This window comes from Egretta garzetta, unplaced genomic scaffold, assembly GCF_000687185.1.
Source record: "Egretta garzetta isolate BGI_Z169 unplaced genomic scaffold, ASM68718v1 scaffold172, whole genome shotgun sequence".
Lineage (NCBI taxonomy): Eukaryota > Metazoa > Chordata > Aves > Pelecaniformes > Ardeidae > Egretta > Egretta garzetta.
The window spans coordinates 4,391,034-4,400,250 of NW_009258951.1; the positions used below are offsets into that span (position 1 = coordinate 4,391,034).

Here is a 9,217-nt window from a genome sequence, read left to right on the forward strand (position 1 = left end):
AGGCAAAAATTGTAACTGATACTTAAAAATAAGCAATTAAAAGATATCAAAATAAGTTTTCCGTAGTAGAAGAGAATATCACAGATTTTTTTTAAGAAAGTTAATTATGACAAACTTTGTACTTCAGCTAAAAAGCTATAACAGAACATAAAACTGGCTCTAAGTGGTGTTACTTACATTTACATCTGTGTGGTGAATTAGAACACAGAGCGCTGGAAGGATCTAGGGAGGAAAAGAAGCATCTGACAGTTATTTTGAAGGCAGGCAGATACTCAACTTCAGCTTAGTTACACTGAACAGCGAGTAATTCAGTCACCTCCTGAATGGTTTCCATCGGCGGAGGAGGATCTTTGTGACGGCACAAATTGACCATGACCCAAGTAACATTTCTTAAGAAAGTTATGGGAATAGATGGGCTGATGAAGGACAGCAGTGGTTTCACTACTCCAAGACTAATAACATAATCTCTACACTGGGGTCCATCACCTGTTTAAGACAAAGAATTACAAAGATCATCCCACGCCATTCACAAAAAGTCTGATTTCTGCACAGTTAGAACTTCAGTTATTTAAAAAGCATACAAAGTTAATGAATATGGGCCTTGGAAAGATGCATGTAAATATAGATACACACAGATCTCTATATAGATAAATCTATCATAAAGACACTTATATATATATATAAAACTTAAGTAGGACCTGTGCCTGGCTGCCTAATTGCTTCATTTTGAACTACTCATTAAAACCAGCTACATTCTTAACAGAAAAGTGTTCCGTGATTTATAGCAGAGGTACAGGCTGGGGTGGTGATGGGCAAGGGAAAAAGGGTGGAAGACAATGTCAAACCACCGAAAATAGCTGATAGCCCAATATATTCCTGAAGATCCCTTCACAAAGTTTATAATCAATACTAAAACCTCCCAAGAGTAGTTGAGAATTGCCTGAAAACAGATATTGTCATCTCCATATCTAAAGGACATCCACACTTTCATCACTGCCCAGGTATCACTACAGTTGCCTTGAAAGCAGCATCTGACTTGTACTACGCACGTATCATTAACAGCTTCAGGCAGTCACAATACCATGGGTTTTGTTGGTTTGCGTCTTAAGGAGGACTAGGCATTCTAAAATATCAGATTGTAGAAATCTCAGTATGTCAGAACTGGTATTAGTCCTCAAGCAAAACAAACATCGTCAGGGCTGTAAACCACAAAGCTAATCTTGCACAAGAAGAGGAAAAATTAAATGAAAGACCGAATGATCTCAACTTCTCTAGAAATCAACGAAACGTAAGCAAGCTCAGGCAAAATTTCAGAACTCAATGCAAAACCTAATAATAATCTGCATGTCTGTCCGCCAGTAATTCCTCTTCCTGTACCTGGAAGGAAAGTGTGAGGGCGTGTGGTTTTGGGTGCACACCATCAATAAACAATAGACAAAACAAGAGTAAGTTAAGAACAGGGTAATTGCCAGTCTAACAGCAGCCTTTTGTCTCATAGTTGAATATCTCCAAGTTCTAACACACAAAACCCTACCTAGTTTATTCATTCGATACCAAAAGAAACTTAGTTTTTAGTGGCAGGAGTAACACAAACCTATGATATTTCCTAAAGCCCATACAGCTTGCTCACAAACATTTTGATGAGGTGAATGCAGCAGTCTCAGAAAAAGTGGCACAGCATCTGAAAGATACAAACAAAATCCCATGCAATTGTTAAGAAATGCATCTCTCAAAAGACAAAATAGTTCACATAATTAGCTTTTAAATAAAACTTCAGTAATGCATGAAGAATTTTTCTCCTGGTTAAGTATTGGTCAAAACTTTACTAACTTTCCAGATGGTACTGAAACTACACCACACTGTAACAATTCTTCCTTCACTGCACTTTGTCTTACAGAGCCCGCACTTCAGAATATTATGAAAGCAACTCTTAAAATAGCCTGACATTTAATTTGTATGTAAGTCTCAAGTTTACTGAAGCTTGTCAGGACTCCAAATTTAGTTGTACTTATTGAATTTAGAAATTCCATGCTAAGTTATCTATCAGAACCAACTGTAAAGTAGTACCTGTTTAAGACCAACCTCACCCACTCAAATTCAAAAGGGCCAACTTCAGAGTCAGTAGGTACACATCTACATTATTGACTAGTAAGGTGGTAAGAGGGAAGTACAAGGGTTTAGTTTCTTTCACTCTTACTGATTCACAGCACCCTATATCCCCCATCACATCTTTACTAGTAATGAAGTATGTGCCAGCTGCTGGTCTGAACATGTGCAAAAAGCTAACTACTGAGGGATCTTCTGTATACATCGCCCATGCGGAGTTCCAGGCAACACTTCAGTACAAGATTTCAGCTCTGGCTCTACCAAGAGGAAACCCGGCTGATCAAGCATACATAAGCAGACGTGCAAGGTAAACTGCACCAAAAGAACCCCTGTGGCCAATACAGATGCACTACTAAGCCTCAAGTCACTGTGTATTTTCCGTAGTATTTCCAACTCCGCATTCATTATCTTTTAATAACCATTATGAAGGTGCATGTACAGCAACAGCAGCTGTTTCTATGAATCTAGTCATCTTTGTCTCCTGAAAGCTAACACAATGTGAAATCTCCTTTTATATCACTAAGTTTTGACTCTACTCAATTTGAGACCCATTATCTAACATACCAGAATAACCTAACTGATCACTTCAGAAGAGATTGTTTAAAATGCTACTGCTATGTGCAAAAGAAAAAAAAAAGCCAACTGACTGAGCAGTGAGAAAGGGATTCAGAAGGCAACACACAACTCCACAATCGTTACCAAGGCAGCTACCTTTCTACCCTATGCTGGTGTCAGACAGGACAGTGCTCCCAATGTTTAGAACTAAAGCTAAACCAATGTTTCAAACACATTCTACATGTGTTACCTTTAGATAACTGATCCTTATTTTTTTTTTTTTAACCCCAGCACTAAGGTGCTTGCTCACATGATTTGCTAATGACAGTTTAGTCTGCAAGAAACACTCATTTACTTTAGATTGCGTATTTCAGGAGAGACTGGTATTTTACTTAGACTATTTCTCAATGTAAAACATTATTTTGCTACAGAAATAACAAATCACAACAGATTTCTTATTTCTACTAAATAAAGGTATTTTACAATACCTGTATGCACAGCAAAAAACCATCCCCAGCAAGCATACTAATAAGTACTTTTGGAAAGATTATAACAGACCATATTTTTCATTGAAATAAATTGTTACAAGAAACAAACCATATTTTCATACATTATAGCTATTGAATTGGCTAATATAGTGCATGTATGCAGACCTAGCTAAATCAGAGATCATCACTGAAAGAATTCATTACTGTATTTGGCACTCATCTTCAACCTATTAATAAGCTAGGTTTAAATAAAAAGGTGTTCTAGATCAGATGTGTAGGACAGATTAAACGTTAATTAGACTTCCAAAAGAAACATCAGGATGCAACTGGGCAAGGAAGAGGAAGATGGGGAAAAAGCAAAGTTAAAAGTATTAGCAAAGACACGTATCACAATGGTCAAATCCAAGCTCTATCAAAATTAACAGGCTCTCAGCACTGAGTTTATAAAAGCAAAGGACAGCTGATCTTCCAACCAATGCAATCTCAAAACATACATTCAATTAAAAAAAATCGTTTAAGCTGAATTAACCTATTTTTCCAGTTAGAGATTTTTGAAACACACCTAGCCATTTAACAGAAAAGATGGTGCCAAGAACTTCCTTATGAATACATATTTTTTCCTAAATATAGACAGTAATATACAGTTTGTGAGAAGCCTGTAGCTGCTTAGCACTAACAATGAAAAAGAAACAATCTACTTTGATCACTGATATGAAACAGTCAGTCATCGAAGATACGTAGAAAATATTGACATTTCAGCACTTAAAATACCACCACACATCTTAGAAATTGTACTTACTACACTGAGTAAGAGTTCCAAGTAGTTCTAAAAAGTCGATATATGATGGTTGTGGTGGGGGAAAACACAAGAAGATCAAGCATAATTCTGTATCTTTTCATTGTTGGAAACACAGCATGTTTAACGGTATCAGCAACATGCACTGCACTACAACACTGATTCCAACCATTAAAGCTACTGGTATCTCACATAATATGTTTTGTGGATTTTTTTCCTTAAATTTTAGGCAAAAAACTTGGTTTACTGTATGTTTGAGTCTTTCCATGGGCCTCAAGAAGCTCTACTGTGTTATTCACTCCATTCAAAAAGCCTGCAGACACTTCTACCTAGTTCTGATTACCAACAGAACTACTACTTTGACTTCGGACATGTTTAGGGCACAGAAGAAAGTTTACTTCGCTCGGCAACTCAGATTCCAAGCCCAACAATTCCTTTTCATGCTTCAAATTCCTCAAAATATGAAGGACAGAGTTTTTTCTTCAACTTCACTTTAGAGAAGTCCGATATCAGGCACCCTCTGGACTCGGTCCACATCTTTTCCTCCTTCTTCACAGTAAGACAGGAAATCCCTCCATGGGAGTTTTTTTAGAGGGTTTTTTTGTCTGGTTTTGTTTCAAGTCTTTTGTAGGTGTTCTGGTCTTTTTTTTTTTTTTTTTTTAAGTGTGGAAACTGGAACCCAGCAGATATCAGCTCTGCTAAAATAGCGTGAGTTTCCAGAAGAGATTACTCACCATTAGGAAACCCAACTGAATTTAAAATCTGAGAAAATGAAGAACAAAAGCAGGTGTGCGCTTCAACTGATGCTGCTTGCCAGAGAAGAGGTAGAACATCTGGCAGGAGACTTCATGGGCAGGTCCTTCAGCGACGTGCCTGTGATTGACAACTCAATTTCAACCATCCTGGCTATCGCATGAAAGGGCCAACCCTAACATGTGGATTGGTGAACATGCTTGAGATAAGAGAAACGGGAGTGTGGATGCTCTTTACAGTATCATTCATCTTATTTTTGTGGCAGCTACAGTGGGTGCTTTATCAATGATCAAATACTGTTGCACTTACTAGATTGAACTACGGCCTGTGTTTGTTCAGAAGTTCCAGAGGCAATGTTTGTCAAAGCCCATGCAGCTTCAAACTGTAAAGAAGGACTGCAAAGGAAGAAAAAAAAGATAAAAATTATTGTAACATGAGCTTTCAAATGAGACACAATAGGCATATTAGCTATACACAGAGAATTCTTGCAACAATTAAACATTTTGAGTTTTAGAAATACTCACTTGTCATCTCTTTCAAGACAGTGCACTAAAATAGGTAATATTCCTGATTTTATTAGATCGTCAATTGGTGGATTGCGATCACTGGAAAGCAGCTTTCTGTTTAGGAAAACGAGAAAACAGGACTTAACAGACAAATCACAGAATAAGAAGTCATGAATGAAAAGGATCTCTGGAAGTTGTTTAGTCCAACCTTCCACTCAAACTGGGATTATTGCTGACACTAGACCAGGTCAGTAATGGCTTTCTGTAGCTGAGTTTCAGAAACCTCCAAGCATGGAGATCCAATAACCTCCCTAGACAAACCGCTACACTATCTTCTGGGCTGGGAAGTGTTTCCCCAGTGTGTCTCATACTTTCAAAGACCAAAAGCATGGTTTATTTTCTCCCTTTTACGCAAAAAAAAGTAGTCCCCAAAATTGAAATTACTGAACTACTGAAAATCTGAAGCCATTACATTCATTGCCCCTTTCAGTTGCTATGTGTTCTCTGACTACTTTTGAATTTTATTGCCAGCCAGTAAAATAAAAATCACTAGAGTTATTCAGTTACACCCTCCTGCAGCTCCTTCCTCCTCCACCCGACAAGGGAGATAAACAGATCCCAGCTGCTTTGACAGGAAAGGCAGAAACTCGTTTCTTCTTTACTAAGGATATAATGTCAGAGAGCAAGGATTCACAAAGTACTACTGCAAAGAACAGAATGTACAAATTTGCTTCAATTTTAAATCCCTTTAGCTTCACCTTTCTGCAGCAAAGGAACTGAGAATGAAGAAAGATTCTTGGAGGGAACAACCTGGGCTGCCACACCAAACTTTTACTAGCAGTAGGAAGAGAGATTATATATAGTCATCTCTTCATAAACCAGCCTATTCACATGGACATTCCCATTTAATTTTAAATCAGACTTAATTTGGTGTACTTCAACCTGGTTTAGTTCAGCTATAGTCAATAGTGTTCTACATGATGCTACCCTGAGTTGATAAAACTTCTTGATGAAGACAAGCTGCCCAGTGGAAATGGGCACAGAAACTGTTCTTTCCCCTATCAGTTTCAAATACATGAAGTCCCAAAAGTCAAAGTGACTTCCAATTCACCTGACTTCTCTTTGATCTGGAAGTCTTGCCTCGCACTTGAATCAACCCCCCCAGCCACAGAGGGTAAACAAATACAAAGTTGTAGCTTTCTGCTGCTACAACAACAAAAAAAATCCAGTAGGTCATGAAATAGCAGTTAAATACTAAATTTCCGCAAGCAAAATTCGTAAGAGTATTTTAGGATCACTTCTTGAATACATACAACTACACAGAATTCCTCTTAAAGCGAAAAGTGGGTTTAGTGGCCTAATCCATGACAAAACTAGAAAAGGGATTATGCCAGTTCTTTCTGTATTTAAAGCCAAATACTTCACAGTCCTGCTAATTATGTATTTTACTCTACTTGTGAGAAGCATCAAGTATCACAACAAGATAAATCCTGGTATTTAATACATAATGAAACTCCTGACTACTTCAAAGACCTAGGCATTTTAATCTCTTTTTGTAAAGTTCTATTTATCAATATTATCTATTTATATTTTTTTAAAATCAGCGAACAACATACTTTTTTCCAGTTAAGCTCTAACATGTTTTCTGAATTTAAGAGCATGATAACACAAGAATAAAAACAGTATATTTGAGAAAAGTGCGTTTACCTTGCAGCCTGCACAGCACTTAACTGTATACCCTGGTTGTCACTTGAAGCATTCTACAATAGAAGAGAATTTAGACTTTTCACATATTTATCACCATGACATGAAGAATGTTCAAACAATTAAACTTTTTTTTACCTGTACTATTGCCTCCAAAGATGTGTTTTGCTGGAAAACAGAGACAAAAGCAGTTAAAAGACATTTCTAACTTTTGTATGTAAAAAGAAGACACGATTGAGAGTTAAGTTAATTCTTACCACTCTGAAGTCACCATCTATATCAGAATCTTCACAGATATCTTCATGGGGAACATTCCTCCTCTTTAGAAGATGTTCATCTCTCTTGTTCTTAAGGAGAAAATTTATTTAATACCTTTAATATTTTGATTTGGGGGTATGTGTTAAGAAGAGAACAGAAGCTTCTGTTTTAAACAGGCATCATAAACACGCTTGCATTGATGCTGTTAAAATTTCCAACATTCAAGGAGTCAGCAAGGGCTGCACAGAGGACCACATTTTAGCAATCACTTCTCCCTAGAAAAACCCTCCATCCAATTTTATCTGCAGCAGTAACTACTTTTGGTAGAAGTTTCAGGTGAACACATCCATCAACAGACATTACAGCCTATTTGTCATTATTTACAACATGACAAGGCAATTCCCAGAGGCTAGTTTTCTGTTCATCCCAGAACAAGTTATGATTATTTTTCTGAAGAGCTATTTTTCCAACTATTCTAAACAGTGTTATCTTCACACGTATACTCTTCTGCTCTCACCTGTGTACTGAACAACTGTTTTGGGAAATAAAATTTCTGTCTTCAGATTAGAAAACCTAGCTGGAGAAGCAAGATTTATTCCCTTGAATAGATTACAAAAAAAAATAATCTGGTTTTCAGGACAAAAAGTATGGAACTTCTAGTACCAGGTATGGTAACTTTAGAACTTCCTTCCAAACCAACGTACCTTCACAGATTTAGTAAAGACAAATAGATGGTTTAACAATAGTGTTCTTGGTGGACTACAGAAAGAACACACAACAGTATTTTTTTTCTTTTTTAAGCCTTTAACAGAAACTCTTAAATTTTACTGAAATACCAACATAGCCAAATCCCATCTGGTAAAAACACTGCTAGGTCATCTCACCTTTCTCAACTCCACAACAACTTCATTTCTTTGTCTTCTCATAGTCTGAAAAGAATCAAGAACAAAGTACATTATGTTCTGAATCTACACCTGGTAATTCAAAAAGTTCTTGCACGACTATTTTTAAGTTCATACACTTTAAACAGTACTTGTACACACAGGATTTAATTTTCATTATAGTAAGTAGAAATCCAACAGGAAATGGAGATAACTTATTTCTGCCTGTGTTATTTCATAGTAAAACAGTCTACTAGGTTTTCATGTTGAAGAAAAAAGTATATGGAATCAGGGAATAAACATGTGCCTTTTGTTAAAAGGCAACGTTGGCAGGAGTTGCACATAAAACAACAGCACGAAAAGCATTATAAATACCATAGCAAACCAACAGAAAGCATACTAAGTTTGCCCAACTCTTACAACCTTTTCTTGATTCAAGGCTTTTTTAACATACATGCATAGAGCATGGGCCAAAAACTCAGAGACAGCCAAAACTGCCACTTTTATAAAAAGGTATATTGGTAAACTTGAAAGCTGTAAAGTCAAGTCAAGCTCAACTGCCTATCTACACAGCTAATTAAGAACTGGCATCTCTTACTTCCTCAGAGTAGAGGGAATTGGGCAATTCCCCAGGCAAAGACACTTGGCCACCCAGACTACACTACCAGGCCGGCTGAGCAGCCAGAAACCACCAAGGAGCACGATCTGTCACTAACAGGTAACTGTCACCATATAGCTATGCTGAAAAACAGAGGCTGAAATTCAGACTGAGCAGGTGATCCTTCACCTAGAAGTACAACTGCTAAAGCAAAAAATTTCAGTAATGTAATTCTTCAGAATAAACAGATCTGGAACAACACCAGGCCCTTTTCTGAATGATGGGCTACCAGGCCCATGAATGAAACTACCGGGTTTCTCGTACAAGTGTAGCACTGTAAGGGTACCCTTCCAGACACTAAAGTTGGGAAAGTTCTACAGGAGCTCTCACTCACCCAAACCTCCACAACACTACTTTTTTCTACCAGACACCCAAGTAAATTTACAGATTTCACACATTTCCAATATGCACATTTCCATTACTGTATGAAACAGTACTAGCTTTGTGCCTTGTGGAATAGCTTTATAAACAACTTCAGATTAAGAAACCTGATAAACAAAGCCAAGTGACAA

The 9,217-nt window shown here is 37.2% G+C and overlaps 1 protein-coding gene across 1 annotated transcript in view; it reads right to left on the reverse strand.

Annotated features, from left to right (window-relative positions):
* KPNA4 (karyopherin subunit alpha 4) overlaps positions 1-8,149 on the reverse strand; it is an 18,303-nt gene extending 10,154 nt beyond the window's left edge. The window contains exons 1-9 of the mRNA XM_009634440.2: positions 8,051-8,149; positions 7,166-7,255; positions 7,047-7,076; positions 6,912-6,964; positions 5,223-5,318; positions 5,008-5,093; positions 1,595-1,681; positions 317-486; positions 178-222 (exon numbers count right to left, since the gene is read on the reverse strand). Coding sequence (XP_009632735.2) covers positions 178-222; positions 317-486; positions 1,595-1,681; positions 5,008-5,093; positions 5,223-5,318; positions 6,912-6,964; positions 7,047-7,076; positions 7,166-7,255; positions 8,051-8,122 — 729 coding nt within the window. The 5' untranslated portion in view covers positions 8,123-8,149. The remainder of the gene's footprint in view (positions 1-177; positions 223-316; positions 487-1,594; positions 1,682-5,007; positions 5,094-5,222; positions 5,319-6,911; positions 6,965-7,046; positions 7,077-7,165; positions 7,256-8,050) is intronic.
* Between the last annotated feature and the right edge of the window lie 1,068 nt (positions 8,150-9,217).